At 40.7% G+C, this 21,133-nt stretch overlaps 1 protein-coding gene across 1 annotated transcript; it reads left to right on the top strand.

Moving 5' to 3' along the window:
* The first annotated feature begins 3,782 nt into the window (after positions 1-3,782).
* LOC100556598 (filaggrin-2) lies at positions 3,783-20,790 on the top strand. The gene is made up of 9 exons (XM_062977661.1): positions 3,783-3,829; positions 4,068-4,252; positions 8,287-8,385; positions 8,859-14,135; positions 14,969-15,115; positions 17,050-17,167; positions 17,452-17,603; positions 18,552-18,719; positions 19,065-20,790. The coding sequence occupies exons 2-9, from the start codon at positions 4,085-4,087 to the stop codon at positions 19,455-19,457; spliced, it is 6,522 nt and encodes a 2,173-aa protein (XP_062833731.1). The 5' UTR covers positions 3,783-3,829; positions 4,068-4,084; the 3' UTR covers positions 19,458-20,790.
* The last annotated feature ends 343 nt before the right edge of the window (positions 20,791-21,133 follow it).

Here is a 21,133-nt window from a genome sequence, read left to right as displayed (position 1 = left end):
CTTACCGCCATGGGATGGGGGAAGAGGTACATCGAGCGATACAAGCATGCAGTGACGGTTTTTCAAGCCTCCCGCTGGGACTCCATAGATTCCCAATGTCAATATGGTAAGGTCGTTGGACACCTGATTGACTTGCAGGGGGCTAAGGGACGGTGTGGATGGTGTCCTCATTCAGGTAAACAAGTCACATATATATACACACAGTGCAGATGTCTTGAAAACATGATGGGAAACCGTGTTGTCTCTCATACACGTGCTAATGCATGCTTTAAAACATAAATATTTAACACCAGTGTGTATTTTCCCCTCAATATCTGAATTGACACTTTTTAAAAGTAATACGATTTTTTTTTAAATTTATACCACACCTTTTTCCCTGTGGGGACTCAAAGCAGCTAACAATCCCAAACTTAGATCATAGTTTTAAAAGTGCAATATAAAAATTAATAAACAATTAAATAATACAGAGTGGATTAAGGTTAGAAAAACAGATTAAAATATAATAGGTAAAGGTAAAGTTTTCCCCTGATGTTAAGTCCAGTCGTGACCGACTCTGGGGGGTTGGTGCTCATCTCCATTTCTAAGCCAAAGAGCCAGCATTGTCCATAGACACCTCCAGGTCATGTGACCGGCATGACTGCATGGAGCGCCCTTACCTTCCCACCGGAGCGGTACCTATTGATTTACACACATTGGCATGTTTTTGAAATGCTAGGTTGGCAGGAGCTGGGGCTAACAGCGGGCGCTCATTCCACTCCTGGGATTTGAACCTGGGACCTTTGGGTCCTCAAGTTCAGCAGCTCAGTGCTTTAACACACTGTGCCACCAGCGGCCCTTCAAGGTCATTTACCTGGCCCCAGTCCTAAACGTTAGACTTAGGGTTGACTTAAGTCTACCTGGTCTTTCGAGGTCTTTTTTCTTACCTATGGTCTTATGAGATCATCTAGATGGTCTTTGAAGGTTTCTTTGCTTAGCTACGGCTTTATGAGACCATCTAGATGACTTTTGGAGATCACATTCCTTACCTATGGTCCTATGAGACTGTCTAGATGGCCTTTGAGGGTCCCTTTCCTTACCTATGGTTTTATGAGAATCAGGGTGATAACCAGAAAAAAATTTCGGGAGGGGTTTTGAAAATTTGAACCCCTAGCACCCCCCCCTCGCTACAAACCTGTCAATATCTGCTTGAGATAGTGCCTGGAGGGACTCTTAATGTTTTGCGTCTGATAGCATGGGGATTTGGTTAACCAGTTAAAATTCATGAGTAAACCAGGTTTTTTTTTATAACCTGAAAAATTTTGAGGGGGGGGTTGAACCCCTTAAACACCCCCCCCTCGCTACAGGCCTGATGAGATTGTCTAGATGGCCTTTGAGGGTCCCTTTCCTTACCTATGGTTTTATGAGATTGTCTAGATGGGCTTTGGAGGTCTCTTTGTTTACCTATGGTTTTATGAGATTGTCTAGATGACCTTTGGGGGGCCCTTTCCTTACCTATGGTCTTATGAAACCATCTAGATGGTCTTTGGAGGTCTCTTTGCTTACCTATGGTCTTATGAGATCGTCTAGAGCAGGGGTCCCCAAACTAAGGCCCATGGGTTGGACGTGGCCCTCCAAGGTCATTGACCTGGCCTCTGTCCTAAACTTTAGACTTAGGGTTGACCTATGTCTGAAATGACTTGAAGGCACACAACAACAACAATCCTAATTTTGGACTATTTCATCCTAGTCCAGCCCCCTAACAGTCTGAGGGACTGTGAATTGGCCCTCCACTTAAAAAGTTTGAGGACCCCTGATCTAGGTCTTCAGTATCCACCTGCTGCCTGCTTGGATGCTGGTCGTATTTTAGAAGTTATTGTATTAAGACAAATAATTCTTGGGTAACCCAGGTGGGTGACATTTTGAGAAATGGTGGTAGATATAACTCCAGATACTAACGTAGTAAGTCTCTTACAGGATAAGACAACAAAAGACAACTCTCCTAGCAAGGGCTTTCCAAGTGCTTGGGCTACAATTATGCTAAACTTGACCCAATATGGCTAATAGGAATTGTTAAACTATGATTCAAAACATTGTAATTAGGATTGTTCACGCTATTGTATTTCCCATTTCTATTAATAGTTGTGAAAACCGGAGAGTGAAGATCTTAGGCAGAAAGAGATTCAACTCATTTGAAATATGGTACTGGAGAATAGTCTGATGAAAACGGTGGACTGTTAAAAAGACAAATAAGTGGGTCCTCGAACAAATCAAGCACCAACTCTTCCTAAAATCGAAGAAGACTAAACTAAGACTGTTGTACTTTGGTCATATCATGAGAAGGCATGACTCACTAGAAAAGACATTGCTTACTAAGGCGGAAGGCAGCAGGAAAAGAGGAAGACCACATTCCAGATGGATAGACTCAATTAAGGAAGCTACAACTCTGAGTCTGCAAGGCCTGAGCAGAGCAGTTGAGGATGGGGTGACTTGGAGGTATCTCATCCATAGAGTCACCATAAGTCAAAGTCAACTTGATGACAGTTAATGACAACAACAATATAGGGCACCAAGAAGCCTGATGTGGTTAGCTATGCTCATCCAGATGCTTCTTAAAAAATTGCAGTCAGAGCAAAACAGCAACAATGCCCCCTTGCCATTGTTTCTCAGCATCTTCTATTGTTTAGGTGGGCATCTGTAACCCTTTCAGTGCTGTCAGATACTAACTCCTATCACCTTCAGACTGTCCATCTTGACGAAATTGAATAGCCAGAAGGTATTCATAAGGCCTTAATGAGACAGAGCCACACTGAAGAAAACAATTTGCTTAGCCACAGAAAACGGCCTAGGTTCCTAGTGATTTCAATTAAACATAAACATAAACAAAACATGTTTGAACAATGCTGCAAAACACTTGACATGTTCTGCTGTGGTGATAATACTTAGGAAAATGAAATAAGACACAAAGAACCAGTGTGGTGTACATTGTTTGGAAACAGTAAACAGTGTCTATTCCTTATTATTCTTTGCTCAATTGCTGCCACTGCGTGGTTTTGTAAGAATTCGATCTAAAGTTGGTGTAATTGTTTGTAAATGGGCTACCAACTGCTGAATTCAATCCACTATCAGACTCCAAACAGAATCCCCTTCCATAAATACATGGGTGAAGGAAGAGGGGGTTCTCCCTGCTCTCTGTTGTATTGTTTTCCAAAATATACTGTTTTTATGTAAAGGTTCCATTTCATGCCCATGATTGATAGACCATGACTGGCATGCGTGACCAACTTTTAAATGCATCTGAATTAATGGCCAGCACCATTTCCTGGAATAAAGATCCTACATGACGTTTTGGAGAATATGCAAGTGATGTTAAAATTTCCTCCCTGTTGGGACATCTGGGCTGCGGCTATGTTCTTTGCTTAAAAAATTCACATTCTTTTGGTAGTGCCCACCCAACCCCTAAAAAAGTTTTCACTTTAAGGATGATTACTACAAAGGCAATCTTTTCAGATCCCATTATAGACCACACTTAGAACAGGGTAACAACACGCAGGGCACTCTTTATGTCATAATCCATATGGCTGTCTGCAGCATATTAACAATACATAATTATACAAGGTCATAGACATAGTATCGTAATCTATGATAATTATATTTATTGCAAAGGCTCAGTTTATACTTTACACTGTTTTCTTTATGTAAATGGCCAGTAATCAAACTGTTGCAGATTTAGAAATCCGGCCTTGATTAATGGCCACGGGGCTGTACCAAAGTCTGTATAAATACCAGCACCTCACACAAGAAGAGCATCACACTCAACTGGCAGTATCTGACTACAGCTGCTGAAGTCCAGGTAAAGAGCTTTCTTTGCAACTCTTCCTATACCCTTGTCTTTGGTGATGGGCATCTGTTCCTAGAATGAAATGTCACTTATTTTAGGTAGTGCTTCAAACTGTGGCTTGACTGAATGGACGGATATAATGACTATATAGAATTTATCACCCAAAAACATTCTCAGTGATTTGAGTTTTATGCAAAGAGTTGGAATAAAAATATTCTCATAAATTGTTATGATTTTGTTCTTCTTCTAGAGCCTTTGAATTGCATTATGAACAGCCTGCCTGAAGCCAATTTGAAATTTGCGATTGACACTTACCACAAATTGAGAGAGGAGCACCCACATGATAACCTCCTCTTTGCCCCTGTAAATGCTACCTCTGCCTTGGGGCTACTTGCCATGGCATCTGGACATGAACAGGCAGCAAAGATTGAGAAGGTAAGCACCATTATGTGGAAGAGATGTTCAATGCCTTCATTGTTCAATGGTTTGCCATCACTGCCCCTCGCTGCATTGCCATCATTCTTTTCTCTCTTCTCTTTATTCACTTTGACCGAATCAAACCATGACCCATCAGAATCTGCCTCGGTTCAGAACAGGACTAAGATAACTTTGTCTTATTAATGGTTTGATTTTAATCGTATGTTTTAATTTTCATTCGTGTGTTTTCGGTATTTGATGTTTTATGTATGTATACTTGTTTTGCATTTGTAAGCCGCCCTGAGTCCCTGTGGGGAGTTAGAGGTGGGGTACAAGAATAAAATTATTATTATTATTATTTTATTATGACACAGCAAACAAGATAGATATGCTGGATTTCGTATCACAAAATCACAAGTCGAACACTTCCCAAGTGTCTAGGACTGTGTGATGTATTTTCGAATGATGCGTGCAGATCCCAGCAGGGTGGCCTTTTGCAGTTGGCAGATTGTAATTTTGTCAATGTCTATTGTTTCCAAATGCCGGCTGAGATCTTTTGGCACGGCACCCAATGTGCCCATCACCACTGGGACCACCTGCACTGGTTTCTGCCAGAGTCTTTGAAGTTCAAACTTGAGGTCCTGATAGCGGCTGAGTTTTTCCTGTTGTTTTTCGTCAATGCGACTGTCACCTGGGATGGCAACATTATTATTATTATTATTATTATTATTATTATTATTATTATTATTGACAATTCTTGTAAATTGTTTTATTGTGTTGTCGAAGGTTTTCATGGTCGGTATCACTGGGTTGCTGTGAGTTTTCCTGGCTGTATGGCCATGTTCCAGAATTTTTCCAGGCTGTATGGCCATATTCCCGAAGGCATCTCTGAGAATGCCTGCCATCAATGTGGGCAAAACATCAGGAGAGAATGCTTCTGGAATATGGCCATACAGCCTGGAAAACTCACAGCAACCCAATTGTTTTATTGTCACAGAAAAGTTAAAAGACAAAAAACCTAGTGCTCTATACAAAGTCATAAATGGTATTGACATCTATAATACAGCCATAATGCAGATGTATGGAGCTCTTAACATTACAGCAAGATTTATGTCTCTATTATGGGAATGTGAAATGTTTTTATATAGCCCGACACCCCCCACACACACATGCAAGCTTATATAGACCTAGAATATTGTGCCAATTTGCTTCTGGGCCCAATTCAAAGTGCAGGTTATTACCTACAAATCCCTATACGGCTCAGGTCCTATCTATTTACATGACCGTATATCTCCCTATAAGCCTGCTCGGACTTTAAAATCAGCAGGGGAGGCTCTCATCACAATCCCACCACCTTCATAAGCAAGGTTGGTAGTGATGAGGAAGAAGCCCTTCTCAATAGTGCCCCCCCCCCCGGCTCTGGAATGCTTCACCCAAGAAAATAAGACAAGCACCCACCTTGTTAACTTTCAGGAAGGAGCTAAAAACTTGGCTATTTAAGCAAGCCTTTGAGAATGGCTAGACAACATTGGAAACCATCAGACACAGGAATGGCTGGTTAAATATTGATATATACTTAGATTGTTTTTATAGGACTACAGTAGAGTCTCACTCATCCAACACTCGCTTATCCAACGTTCTGGATTATCCAACGCATTTTTGTAGTCAATGTTTTCAATACATTGTAATATTTTGGTGCTAAAGTCGTAAATACAGTAATTACTACATAGCATTACTGCATATTGAACTACTTTTTCTGTCAAATTTGTTGTATAACATGATGTTTTGGTGCTTAATTTGTAAAATCATAACCTAATTTGATGTTTAATAGGCTTTTCCTTAATGTCTCCTTATTATCCAACATATTCGCTTATCCAACATTCTGCCAGCCCATTTATGTTGGATAAGTGAGACTCTACTGTACTAGTTTAAATTAGTCTGTCATTGTGAATTTTAGCTTCTAGATTGTTTTTTATAGGATAAATTGTTTTTAAACTGTAACATAATAATAATAATAATAATAATAATAATAATAATAATAATAATAATAATAATTTTATTTTTATACCCCGCCCCATCTCCCCAAAGGGACTTGGGGCAGCTTACATGGGGCCAAGCCCAGGTCAAACAGGCAGTACAAAACACAACAATAAAACAACTCTTATGGTATTTTTAATTGCACTAAATGATAATTGGTTATTGTTATTGTTGTTTATCATGTAAGCCTATAATTTTGTATTGCTTGTTGTAAGCTGCCTTGAGTCTCTTTGGGGAGACGGGGCAGGGTAAATAATAATAATAATAATAATAATAATAATAATAATAATAATAATAATAATAATAATTTCCACCAATTCATGCTGCTACAGTATTTTATTACTTTGTACAAAGAATTGATATTAGTCGCTACTTTTATCCCTGTTTCCATTTTTACTTTCCGACAAACCCAGGCTTCCCCTAATGCGTTTAATTTATTCATGCATTCAGCTCATTCAGCTCATTTTGTTAATTTGATATCTTTTTTAAATTCTTTTTTTAATGAATTCTTTCACATGTATAGTAGGAAGTTAGGGAAAGCAGAATTTATTCATGTTATTGTTAGTCATTTAATAGGTTAGTTTAACAGATTTTAACAAATGTCTGATAAATCATCTAAAAAGGAGGGTGGTGAGGAGAGCAGGTAGGGAATCTTTTAAAACATGATATTGTATTACATTCAGTTTTTGATCTCTATTACTCTTACATTCATTGCTTACACTCCTAAAATTTTAGGAAGGTCTTTTTTCTATATAATAGAGTAGACATGGGCAAACTTTGGCCCACCAGGAGTTTGGGATTCCAACTTCCACAGTTCCTAACAGCCTGCCGGTTGTTAGGAATTATGGGAGTTGAAGTTCAAAACATCTGGAGGGCCAAAGTTTGCCCATGTTTGTAATGGAGGGATCTTATGGTCCCTTAAATCTATTGATCATGTCTTTTTATGCTGGATCTTTGATTCCAGTTGGTTATCCTCTTTCCTTTTCTGCTTGAAGATTCTTCTTGGCTGTTTCTGTTAGGTTGTTTCTTTTTATTACCAAACTGTTCTGAGAAAACTATTACTTAAATCTATTTGTTAGCAAGTTAGCATTATATATACTTATATTATATATACTTAAGCTACAATGTTTTTCAATTATCCTCACTTTTTCCCAATACACAACCTTTCTGCTATCCAATATCTCTCATGAGAGATTTAGCCACATTAGCCACATTATTTAAAATATATATTATTCAATACTCAAATTTTAAATCACCAAGTTTACATAACATTCTTCTTGATCTTATATTACCAGAGAATCCCCCCCCTTTTCTCTTCCACTAGATCCCCAAAAAAATTGTTAGCCCTAGTCTATGGGAATTCCCCCCTTTTCCCCACCTGCTATTGAAGAGTCCTGTATTCACCAAGGAAGTGGAGATTTGATTTTACATCCTCTTTAGACTCCCAAACTTTTCTGAGATATCTCCCAACTTTATTTGAAATTTTCATTGTTCCTTCTGTATATTTGCCAGGGGTCTATTCTGTGGTGGTTCCTTCTGAAATCTTGCTTTTTATTGTGCATCTTCTTCCATTTTTCCAGGTCTACTTGGCTCCTCTTGTTCACTTTTGATCTCTTAATTCAGAGTTAATTTTTTTGAGGGAAAATGTAATGACAATGCAGTTTGTTGCTGGTTATATTTTTATTGGCAAATCCAAGTTGGAAATCTTAGATTACAAGCTGCAGCAGTCAGAGCCAGTATGCCTAATTGCAAAAATTGCTCGGTGTTGCAGTTCAGCAACATCTGGAGGGTAACTTGATTGCCATTCTGGTTTAAATATTTTGAAATATACGTGGATCATTCTTCTGGATTTTTAATTTGCAATGGATATGGTGTACTAAATGTACTGAATCTTTTTGATTGAAGATATCATTTAGTGGTACAAGGGACACAGAAACCCACCAGGCCACACAAATATTAATCTATTTAGACACTAAGCCTGGAATATTTGACTCAATGTTACAATTTAATTCAAGGTCTTGCACTGGGATGAAGTAAAAGAGTGTGACACATCCAGAAACAGAAGATATTTGGAGGCAGTTGAAAGCATTGGACTAATATCAGCCAGAGTAAAGGTAGGTATGGAAAAGTTTGAACTAAGTTCACCAGATAACCTTCACCCATTGCATCACCCAGCTAGTATATTAGATTATATACTTTTATTTAAATTTAAAATATTATATGTGAAAAACATATCTGAAGGAAGAAGCAAGAACACCAGTTTTCTGTAAAGGTTAACACAAAAGTCCACAAACAAGTATTGCACATGTGGTTTCAACAAAATAGTCAGATTAAAAATCACTGAGTAGAAATAACATTTAATTTTATGTCTGCTTTTTGTTTTGTTTCGTTTTGTTGTGCTTTGTCGTGTTATATTGTGCTTTATTTGGGAAAAAAGCCAGCTATCTAATGAATATTTGTTTCAATTATTTTGAAAGATAAATGTGTTATTTGAAAGATAAATAAAATTTTACCAATTTTTTTTTTTGAAAAACCGGATGGTAACTGCAGTTTTAATTAATAAAGAAATGTTAAACTCTTATTTCAGACACAAGAAAAAATTGATATTCTTCCCAAATCAAGCCCTCATTCTGAATCAACATTTCCCAGATCAAAGCCTTCTCTTGAGTCAACTTGTCCTGAAGCAGAGGACTCCAAATCAAGATCTTGTCCAGAAGCAGAACGTTCCAGACCAAGAAGCCAACCTGAACGAGACCATCCAGAAAAGGAGGACTCTAAAAGAGAAGCCCATTGTGAGCAAGACAATTCTGAACCAGAACGTTCAAGATCTCGTCCGGAGGCAGGGCGCTCCAGACCAAGATCCCAAGCTGAGCCAGACCATCATGAAAAAGAAGACTCTGCACCTGAATGTAGGCCTGGTGAAGCACACCCCAGACCAAGACCACATTCTGAGGCAAATCACCCAGTAAAAGAAGACTCTGCAACTGGACGTAGGTCTGAGGAAAGACACTCCAGAGCAAGAACCCATGCTGACTCAGAACACCCTGAATCTGAAAAATCTGCCCCAAGAACCTGTCCTGAGGCAGCACACTCCAGACCAAGACCTGAGACATCCCGTCCTGAACATGACTCTAAATCAGAAACCCATCGTGAGTCAACCTGCCCTGAAGCAGAGGATTCCAAATCAAGATCTCGTCCAGAAGCAGAACATTCCAGACCAAGAAGCCATCCTGAACGAGACCACTCTGAAAAGGAAGACTGTAAACGAGAAGCCCCTCATGAGTCAGAAGATTCTGAACCAAGATCTCGTCCGGAAGCAGCACGCTCCAGACCAAGATCTCAGGCTGAGCCAGACCACCGTGGAAGAGAAGACTCTGCACCTGAATGTAGGACGGATGGAACGCACCCCAGACCAAAAGCACATACTGAGGCAGACCGCCCAGTAAAAGAAGATGCTACAACTGGACGTAGACCTGAGGAAAGACACTCCAGAGCAAGAACCCATGCTGGCTCAGAACAACCAGAATCTGAAGAATCTGCCCCAAGAACCCGTCCTGACGCAGCACGCCCCAGACCAAGATCCGAGTCATCCCGCCCTGAACATGAAGACTCTAAATCAGAAACCCATCGTGAGTCGACCTGTCCTGAAGCAGAGGACTCCAAATCTAGATCTCGTCCAGAAGCAGAACGTTCCAGGCCAAGAAGGCATCCTGAGCGAGACAACCCTGAAAAGGAAGACACTAAAGGAGAAGCCCATCGTGAGTCAGAAGATTCTGAACCAAGATCTCATCCGGAAGCAGCACGCTCAAGATCAAGACCTCAGGAAGAGCGAGACCACCATGATAAAGAGGACTCCGTACCTGAATGTAGGCCTGATGGAACACACCCCAGACCAAGAGCACATGCTGAGGGAGACCGCCCAGTAAAAGAAGACTCTACAACCGGACGTAGGACTGAGGAAAGTCACTCCAGAACAAGAACCCATGCTGACTCAGAACACCCTGAATCTGAAGAATCTGCCCCAGGAACCCGTCCTGACGCAGCATGCCCCAGACCAAGATCTGATTCAGCCCGTCCTGAACATGAAAACTCTAAATCAGATGCCCATCGTGAGTCAACTTGTCCGGAACCAGTGGACTCCAAATCAAGATCACGTCCAGACGCAGAACGTTCCAGACCAAGAAGCCATCCTGAGCAAGATCACCCTGAAAAGGAAGACTCTAAACGAGACGCCCATTCTGAGCCAGAACATTCTGAACCAAGATCTCGTCCAGAAGGAGTACGCTCCAGGCCAGGATCTCAGGCTGAGTCAGACCACCGTGGAAAAGAAGACTCTGTACCTGAATGTAGGCCTGGTGAAGCACACCCCAGACCAAGAGAACATGCTGAAGCAGACCACCCAGTAAAAGAAACCTCTGCATCAGGACGTTGGCCTGACCAAAGACACTCCAGAGCAAGAACCCATGCTGGCTCAGAACATCCTGAGCCAGAACATTCTGAACCAAGATCTCGTCCAGAGGCAGAACGCTCCAGACCAAGACCTCAAGCTGAGCCAGACCATCGTGAAAAAGAAGATTCTGCACCTGAATGTAGGCCTGATGAAGCACATCCCAGACCAAGAACCCATGCGGAGCGAGGCCGCCCTGAAAAGGAAGACTCTAAACGAGAAGCCCATCGTGAGCAAGAACATTCTGAACCAAGATCTCATCCAGAGGCAGAACGCTCCAGACCACGAACTCAGGCTGAACCAGACCATCATGAAAAAGAAGACTCTGCATGTGAATGTAGGCCTGATGAAGCACACCCCAGACCAAGAACCCATGCCGAACGAGGCCGCCCTGAAAAGGAAGACTCTAAACGAGAAGCTCATCCCGAGCAAGAACATTCTGAATCAAGATCTCGTCCAGGGGCAGAACGCTCCAGACCAAGACCTCAGGCTGAACCAGACCATCGTGAAAAAGAAGAGTCTGCACCTGAATGTAGGCCTGATGAAGCACACCCCAGACCAAGAACCCATGCCGAGCAAGGCCGCCCTGAAAAGGAAGACTCTAAACGAGAAGCTCATCCCGAGCAAGAACATTCTGAACCAAGATCTCATCCAGGGGCTGAACGCTCCAGACCAAGACCTCAGGCTGAACCAGACCATCATGAAAAAGAAGAGTCTGCACCTGAATGTAGGCCTGGTGAAGCACACCCCAGACCAAGAACCCATGCCGAACGAGGCCGCCCTGAAAAGGAAGACTCTAAACGAGAAGCCCATCCTGAGCAAGGACATTCTGAACAAAGATCCCGTCCAGAGGCAGAACGCTCCAGACCAAGACCTCAGACTGAACCAGACCATCGTGAAAAAGAAGAGTCTGCACCTGAATGTAGGCATGAAGAAGCACACCCCAGACCAAGAACCCATGCCGAACAGGGCCGCCCTGAAAAGGAAGATTCTAAACGAGAAGCCCATCCTGAGCAAGAACATTCTGAACCAAGATCTCGTCCAGAGGCAGAACGCTCCAGACCAAGACCTCAGGCTGAACCAGACCATCGTGAAAAAGAAGAGTCTGCACCTGAATGTAGGCCTGATGAAGCACACCCCAGGCCAAGAACCCATGCCGAACGGGGCCGTCCTGAAAAGGAAGACTCTACACGAGAAGCCCATCGTGAGCAAGAACATTCTGAACCAAGATCTCGTCCAGAGGCAGGTCGCTCCAGACCAAGATCTCAGACTGAACCAGACCATCGTGAAAAAGAAGAGTCTGCACCTGAATGTAGGCCTGATGAAGCACACCCCAGACCAAGAACCCATGCCGAGCAAGGCCGCCCTGAAAAGGAAGACTCTAAACGAGAAGCCCATCCTGAACAAGAACATTCTGAACCAAGATCTCGTCCAGGGGCAGAACGCTCCAGACCAAGACCTCAGGCTGAACCAGACCATCGTGAAAAAGAAGAGTCTGCACCTGATTGTAGGCCTGAAGAAGCACACTCCAGACCAAGAACCCATGCCGAGCGAGACCGCCCTGAAAAAGAAGACTCTAAACGAGAAGCCCGTCCTGAACAAGAACATTCTGAACCAAGATCCCGTCCAGAGGCAGGTCGCTCCAGACCAAGATCTCAGACTGAACCAGACCATCGTGAAAAAGAAGAGTCGGCACCTGAATGTAGGCCTGATGAAGCACACCCCAGACCAAGAACCCATGCCGAACGAGGCCGCTCTGAAAAGGAAGACTCTAAACGAGAAGCTCATCCCGAGCAAGAACATTCTGAACCAAGATCTCGTCCAGGGGCAGAACGCTCCAGACCAAGACCTCAGGCTGAACCAGACCATCGTGAAAAAGAAGACTCTGCACGTGAATGTAGGCCTGATGAAGCACACCCCAGATCAAGAACCCATGCCGAACGAGGCCGCCCTGAAAAGGAAGACTCTAAACGAGAAGCCCATCCTGAACAAGAACATTCTGAACCAAGATCTCGTCCAGAGGCAGGTCGCTCCAGACCAAGACCTCAGGCTGAACCAGACCATCGTGAAAAAGAAGAGTCGGCACCTGAATGTAGGCCTGATGAAGCACACCCCAGACCAAGAACCCATGCCGAACGAGGCCGCCCTGAAAAGGAAGACTCTAAACGAGAAGCTCATCCCGAGCAAGAACATTCTGAACCAAGATCTCGTCCAGGGGCAGAACGCTCCAGACCAAGACCTCAGGCTGAACCAGACCATCGTGAAAAAGAAGACTCTGCACGTGAATGTAGGCCTGATGAAGCACACCCCAGATCAAGAACCCATGCCGAACGAGGCCGCCCTGAAAAGGAAGACTCTAAACGAGAAGCCCATCCTGAACAAGAACATTCTGAACCAAGATCTCGTCCAGAGGCAGGTCGCTCCAGACCAAGATCTCAGACTGAACCAGACCATCGTGAAAAAGAAGAGTCGGCACCTGAATGTAGGCCTGATGAAGCACACCCCAGACCAAGAACCCATGCCGAACGAGGCCGCCCTGAAAAGGAAGACTCTAAACGAGAAGCTCATCCCGAGCAAGAACATTCTGAACCAAGATCTCGTCCAGGGGCAGAACGCTCCAGACCAAGACCTCAGGCTGAACCAGACCATCGTGAAAAAGAAGACTCTGCACGTGAATGTAGGCCTGATGAAGCACACCCCAGATCAAGAACCCATGCCGAACGAGGCCGCCCTGAAAAGGAAGACTCTAAACGAGAAGCCCATCCTGAGCAAGAACATTCTGAACCAAGATCTCGTCCAGGGGCAGAACGCTCCAGACCAAGACCTCAGGCTGAACCAGACCATCGTGAAAAAGAAGAGTCTGCACCTGAATGTAGGCCTGATGAAGCACACCCCAGGCCAAGAACCCATGCCGAACGGGGCCGTCCTGAAAAGGAAGACTCTACACGAGAAGCCCATCGTGAGCAAGAACATTCTGAACCAAGATCTCGTCCAGAGGCAGGTCGCTCCAGACCAAGATCTCAGACTGAACCAGACCATCGTGAAAAAGAAGAGTCTGCACCTGAATGTAGGCCTGATGAAGAACACCCCAGGCCAAGAACCCATGACGAGCGAGGCCGCCCTGAAAAGGAAGCCTCTGAACGAGAACCCCAGCCAGAACCATCTTGGCCAAAACAGACAACTGTGTCAGCACATCCCAGACCAAGATCCCATCATGAGCCAGAACATTCCGAATCAGAAAGCTCTAGACCAAGACTCCATCCTCAACTAACATGGCCCAAACAAAGACCTACAATCCATCCCGAGGCATCCAGTTCTGAATCAGAACAGCCCAGGCTGCCTGGGCGTGAGCAAAGCAGACATCATTCACTTCCATCTCATGATAGTAAACCTGAAGAAGAACCTTGCCCTGATAAAGTAAGTGATGAAATATTTGACATATTTGACCTTGTACTGAAATACAGTGAAAGATGATATAACCATGGATGGATGGATAGATAGATAGGGTAAAGTAGTTTAATGATAAAATGATAAGAATGATAACGAAGGAACTTAGAAAACTAGTCTTTAAAATAGAAATTTGGTGTTATTGTTGGCATAAAATAAACAATAAACAAGCTTTGGCTACATTCTGGTCGGGTCATATAGACATCAGATATGGATTAACACGTAAGTATTAAATATTGCTCATGTGTACTATGTCATTCTATACAGTGCCCTGAAGTTTTATAACATCATTATCATGGGTGATCATTTGTAGTCAAGTATGATCAAGTATGATTGTCTTCATAGCGGTGGATCTGTAAATAATTGAGAGGACGTATTCTGGATCCACATGGTCTTTCACACTGAGGACATAGATCTCCAGATAGAAGGCAGTCCCAACAAAGATTTACTTGATGTTTTTTCCTATTGGCATGTTTCTTTCTTTCATTCTATATTTGACTCTTCAGAAACCATAGCACTATTAGTAACAGCTAGCCTCCAGTTACAACGCTCGAGTGCCAGGGCTTCCCAGTTCTTGGTGTTTATACTATAATGTTTAGGTTAGCTTTAAGCCCATATTTAAATTAACATTGCTGCTAATTCTTAGATCTTTTAGATTGTAATCACCTAAGAAGGTAGGAAGTAAAAGTAGCTTGGCGACATGTGGCTTGGGGGAGAAAGGAGCATCAAAAAAGCATCAAAGCACTATCAGCCAAATGGGATTAGACATAACCTTTGTTTTTTGGGTTGGTTTTTGTTATTAGGATGTTCCAGATTATGAACATGAAACACATGAAGGAGTCCATACTGCATTTAGCAAAATCCTTGAAGCTCTGAATGAATCCATCGGCAAATATACTCTGAGTATTGCCAACAAGCTCTATGGAGACCATTCTATTGCCTTCATTCAGGTAACTCTCAATTTTCAAACCACATGATGGGTCCACTACAGCATAATGACCAAAAGTATGAAAGGTTTTTCCATTTCCATCAAAAAGTGCTTTATTTCATTCCATTTGTATAGCCATTTACTTTTTTACAAAGTGCTGCACCAGCAAAAATTGATATTGTGAAACCTTATACAAGATTAGGAGGAAATTAACTTTACAAGTTTTTAGTTCATTTTCACTGATTTGTGGCATTAAGGAAAGGGGGGAGAGAAAAGGATGGGAGATAAAGAAAAGCATAATATAGGCTACAGAGTTTTTGTTAGTAAATTAAATCTACACAGGAGTCAATTGCATCGCCGGGACATGGAGGGGAAGGGTATTGTTATACATATTCTCTAGCATATAAAGGAATTCCATCTACAATATTTTCTATTCCAAGAACAACTAGATTCTTGCCATCTGACATTGGCATTAATCTTCTGTCTTCTTGTAATATCTCATCTTTTTCATATCTTTCCTCCAAGCCTGCATAATAAGTATTTCTTCTGTTTATCAGTTCAGTTTACTTATACATACTCTATTTTCCCCCTAATTTTAATCATATCCATTATTTAACGTATCCCAGAGTCAGTTTCTTTTTGTTAATACATTAATAATACATATGTAAATACTTATATTAGCCTATTGTCTACACAGATTATACACACACACACACACACACACATATATATACCTTCATATACATATACATTATTATGATTTAGAAATATTAACCCAGCAGTTACCTTCAATCTTTTGAGTTTACGATACAGAATATATTCATAGTATTTTTAGTTCACAAAGCCTGTTATGATCATCTTCTGATTTTTTTTTATAAAGTTCATAAAAGGTTTCAATTCTTCTTGCAGTTTCTGTGAATTGGTTTGTTGTAAAATTATTTTGGTCATTTCAAAAACTTTTTGTAACCCAATCATCTTTTGGTGTAGTTTATTGCTTCCATAATTTTGCATATTCAGTTCTTGCTGCTGTTGTCATATAGAGGAAGTTTCTTTCTTGGTGTTTTGGTATTTGCTTTGTCTAATAATCCTTATAAAAGGGCTTCTGGTTTCAGTGTTATTTTGTTTTTTAATATGATTTCCATATCACTATGAATTTTTATCTAAAATCTTTAGTTTTTGGGCAAGTCCATCATATGTGATTGAAAGTTTTTGTCTTTGTTTACATTTCCAGCATAAGTCTGATCTTTTGTATATCTTTGAAAGTTTTCTTGGAGTTATGTACTATCTATAAATCCTTTTGTATAAGTATACTTTAATGGTATAGCTTCTTGTGAATTGTTATCTTTTCTTCCAAAGTTCTTCCCATTCTTCTATTTTTTTGCCCATTAAACCATGAGATCTTTTACTTGTTCATTAACTGTGTAGTTTTCAGAAGATATTGATATGTTTTCTATGATGCTCCTTTTTCTAATAACTGTTTATAAGACAATTTTTTTTCTCCTCAGTGTTCTTAGTTGTGGAAACCCTGGGGTTTCGTTCATCCATAATATGCGTGCCATCCATATTTTAAATTCGACCCTTCCTTATAAGCAATCTTTTAAAAAGAAATCCATTCTTTTATCCATTTCCAGGCTGCTGCATTGTAATATAGTCCCATATTTGGTAATGCCATTCCACTTCTCTCTTTTGAGTCTTGTAATTTTTTTCATTTTAATTCTAGTTTTTTATTTTTCCAAATGAATTTTGTCAATTTTGTAATCTAAACTTTAAAAATATGAGGAATACATCTCTCTTGATTTTTTAGGAAATGAAAACGTTTCTATTTTGCTAAGTCTCCCAAGGCAGTTTGTAGCATTCTTAATCATTTCAAAGTTAGAGGTGTGTTTTAGACTATCAACGTACATTTTTTTCATAAATGTACTAATTCTTAGATCTGATTTCTTTCCTTCTGTGCAGAAATTCATTTCTAATGCTCTAAACCTCTACCGGACAGATGTAGAGGGAATTAATCTGAAGAATGCCCCAGAGGAAGTGAGGGGAATCATCAACCATTGGGTTGAGGCTCAGACACAAGGTAAGAATACATCATCTATTCATTGCTTCTATGTGATGTTTAATGAAATGTCAGAGAAGCAAGATCTCTTACTGTTGTAAGTCTGCTGGAACAGAAGTGAAGGACTTTGTCCTGACCAATTAGACAAACTAAAAGTAGAAAATTAAATTTCCTTCTTCTTGGCAGAGGGTTGGACTGGATGGCCCATGAGGTCTCTTCCAACTCTATGATTCTATGAAATGGTTGTATATGAAGCAAATGGTTGAAAATGTAGCAAACTGCCAACTGTTGTGCCTGTTTTCCAGATAAAATCAAGGATCTTCTCCTTGAGGACAGCTTTGACTGTCATGCCCAGCTGCTGCAACTAAATGCTCTCTACCTCAAGGGACAATGGAAGGTGAAGTTTAATAAAGACCTTACAGTAGAAGCTCCATTTTATTCACATTATGCAGCTAAGGTAAGTTCTAAAGATAGAAGATACCCATCTCCCTGTTTTGTTAGGCCAAGAAAACAATGCAAATTAATAGTAAATTTGCAACCAGCTTTGTGGAAAATGTGAAAAGTCACTTGCCCTAGTAAGAAGTGTTATTAGTCCAATGAAGTTTTCAAGCATTATTTATTATTTATTTATTTTATTTATTTCCAATATTTCTATCCCGCCCTTCTCACCCGAAGGGACTCAGGGCGGCGTACAATTGGCAACAATTCGATGCTGATACATCATTAAAAACAACAACATATAAAAATATATTACAACCAATTAAATACAGCATAAAATATAAAACATAAAACATATGCTTAAAATCCGTTCGTCCAATATCCTCCAACTTTATCCATATAACAGCATGTAACTTCAATATCATGCAGCTAAGAATGCCCCCATGATTAATCACTCCTTTTGGCTTATAATGGCAATCCTATATGCATATTAATTATACTAAAGTACCATTAGAATCAATGTGCTTAAGTTAGCCACTTACAGTAAATTAAACTTTGATTTCATACCCCTTTCTTTTTGTCTAAGAATTCCTGATATTGCTGAACCCATTTAAGCTTGGTATGGTCTTTGTAGAATTTACTGACAAGAGTCCAAATAAGGATCACTTCCCCCTATAGAAAACTCTCAAAACTTGCTTTTAGTTTTACATATCCAGTTTTGGGGTGGGTGGGTGATGGGAGTTGTGGGGCTAGTTAAAAAATCAACGATGGATTGTGTCACCTCTTTCCATTCTTCTTTTTGATGATTATTCAGAGGCTTTTAATTTAATTTAAAATATCATCTGGTTTTCAATTTGACCATTGGAATTCTGAATTTGGATGTACGCTAATAAAAGCTCCCAAAAAGCAAGTGCAATCTGGTTGTCCCCCCTTCTCATTTTTTAAAAATCTTTGATTTTGTTTACAGAATGACTGCCAGACTGTGCAGCTGATGAACAGGAATGGTATTTACAATACAGCCACATTTGATGTCGGGGATACTGAGGTCCAAGTGCTTGAGATTCCTTTCAAGGACAATGAACTGAGCTTATATGTGATGCTCCCAACAGACAGTGGGCCGGAAGCTCTCAAACAAGTAAGGCAGCTCTCATATCCATTTATCTAAGGCTGGAGCCATAGTGCGCTATATCCCAGGATCTGTTCCCAGATTATCTGCTTTGAACTGGATTATATGAGTCTACACTGGAATAAGCAGATAATCTGGGATCAGATCCTTGGATATAGGGCAGTATAGATCCAGCCTGAGTCAGGTCTTTATGGACATAGTAATCACTTCACCCAACAATGGCCATCTAAATTATAAGATCTTGTTGGTACTAAAGCATTTCTGATTACTTGGTTTTGCTTTGGGGCAATGTCTGAAACTTGGGCCCACTTGGGTTAAAATGTTCTTACCACAATTGTATGTTTGTTCTTCTAGCTGGAAGATTCTCTGACCCATGAACACCTGCTCGACTGGGCCAGTCATCTGAAACCTGAGTTGGTGGATCTTTTCATCCCCAAATTCAGCTTAGAAAAGAAATTTTATCTCAATCAATACTTGGATCTGCATGATCTTTCTGATCCTAAAAAAGCTGATTTCTCTCAAGCAACAACCACAGAAGGAGTGACTCTTACTCAGCTGGTCCATGACGCCTTTCTTGAAATCAATGAAGAGGGTTGTGAGGAAGTAGAGGACCCACGTCTCTGCCGGGATAGGCGTTCACATCGAAAAGCCCTGGAATTTATGGTTGACCATCCTTTCCTTTATTTTGTCCACCATAAATGCACCCAAAGTATCATTCTCTTCGGCAAATTCTCTAAACCGGAATAAAAGGACCCTTGTGATTCATGCAAAACACACACACACACACACACTGGAGCACGAATATGGAAAACCTGTTTTTGATTACGGCAGTCCTCTGGATTTTTTCCCTCTTTGCCACATTCTCTGGACAGCTTAGTCTTTGCAGAGATTTGGGACAAAGAAGCTTTCTACTTGGTGGTAGGCCAAATTCTTACTGTGGAACTAGAATGCTTTAAGGCTTCATGCCCTGTCAGTCTGTTATTTTCTTCTTTTACTGTGTATAACTGTTCAGTTCTTTAAAAAAAACAGCCTTCCTCCTGATCTTTGGCAATAGTCTCAGGTCTTGAGACCCAGATTATCACATGTTAGCTTATAATTAAATACCTGCAACTGGGGAGGAACAGAGCTGCATTTGTGTAGCACAGTAGCACTGTATTGGCTGAAGAGACACTTCTTTTTTACAGGGAGATCTTATCAGCACATTTTTCTCTTGTGATAAGGTCAGTCAAAACAAAATGCAGCAAAAAATGAGATTTTGTGCCATATGCACTGTCTTTGGAATCTGCTTCTTGACACCAGCCTTCCTAATGCTTCATGATCTAGCCTGCCTAAGTAACCCATTGCCTAAGTCAACATAATAGTATCATCCTACCTACCTAAATGGAAGTGAGCCTCTCTGAAATCAATGGCATATGTGTAAACATGCTTAGGGTTTCACTAGCTCCATCTACACTGCCATATAAAATCCAGATTATCTGCTTTGAAGTAGATTATATGGCAACGTAGACTCATATAATCCAGTTCAAAGCAAAGAATGTGAATTACAGTAGAGTCTCACTTATACAACATAAACGGGCTGGCAGAATGTTGGATAAGCAAATATGTTGGATAATAAGGAGGCATTAAGGAAAAACATCAAATTAGGTTATGATTTTACAAACTAAGCACCAAAACATCAGGTTATACAACAAATTTGACAGAAAGGTAGTTCAATAGCAGTAATGCTATGTAGTAATTACTGTATTTATGAATTTATCACCAAAATATCACGATGTATTGAAAACATTGCCTACAAAAATGCCTACAAAAATGTGTTGGATAATCCAGAATGTTGGATAAGCGAGTGTTGGATAAGTGAAACTTTACTGTATCTGTATCTGATTTGATAACATGGATTTTATGGCAGTGTAGATCCAGCCACTGTTAAATTATATGACGGAATGGTTCTTTTAAAGGGCAAGTATCAACAACGAAAAATCTCTACGACTTTTGCTTTGCATTGCAAGATGGAAATCTCAATCTTTTTCCTTGACTTGAACTGTAGCTTTTGTATCACAATAAACTAAGCATTGCATAAAAATGTGGTCTTGTCATTTTCGGAACACAGAGTTGGGGAATGTAGTAAAGTGTACATTTGCACGGATTAATATGACAAAGTCTTCCAAGGAACAGAAGCTTAAATCTTGGGTATCCAAAGCATCAGACTTAAACAAGGGGAAGAACATCACAAAAAGATTTATATGAAATGATGCCATTTTTTGTGGCCATCCAGGATTCTGGGCCTTTCATTTTAAGCATGGGTTAGACTTTGTTTTTGAAGACCTGTCTAGTCGATGTCCTTACTTATGGAATATGCTGTTACCTGATACACAGCCTCCTTCATCATGGGATAGAAATGTAATGACAGCTGCTGCTCTTGCTTG

This window comes from Anolis carolinensis, chromosome 4 (genome assembly GCF_035594765.1).
Source record: "Anolis carolinensis isolate JA03-04 chromosome 4, rAnoCar3.1.pri, whole genome shotgun sequence".
NCBI classification, from domain to species: Eukaryota; Metazoa; Chordata; class Lepidosauria; order Squamata; family Dactyloidae; genus Anolis; species Anolis carolinensis.
The sequence above is the reverse complement of the archived record's forward strand: the minus strand, read 5'-3'. Positions and strand labels throughout refer to the sequence as shown.

What these genes read in the sequence shown, in the direction of transcription:
- LOC100556598 (XM_062977661.1), top strand. Translation starts at nt 4,085, where the DNA reads ATGAACAGCCTGCCTGAAGCCAATTTGAAATTTGCGATTGACACTTAC. An exon ending in TAATATCAGCCAGAGTAAAG is followed by an intron (nt 8,386 to 8,858) that starts GTAGGTATGGAA and finishes CTCTTATTTCAG; the next exon opens with ACACAAGAAAAAATTGATAT. An exon ending in ATTCTATTGCCTTCATTCAG is followed by an intron (nt 15,116 to 17,049) that starts GTAACTCTCAAT and finishes CCTTCTGTGCAG; the next exon opens with AAATTCATTTCTAATGCTCT.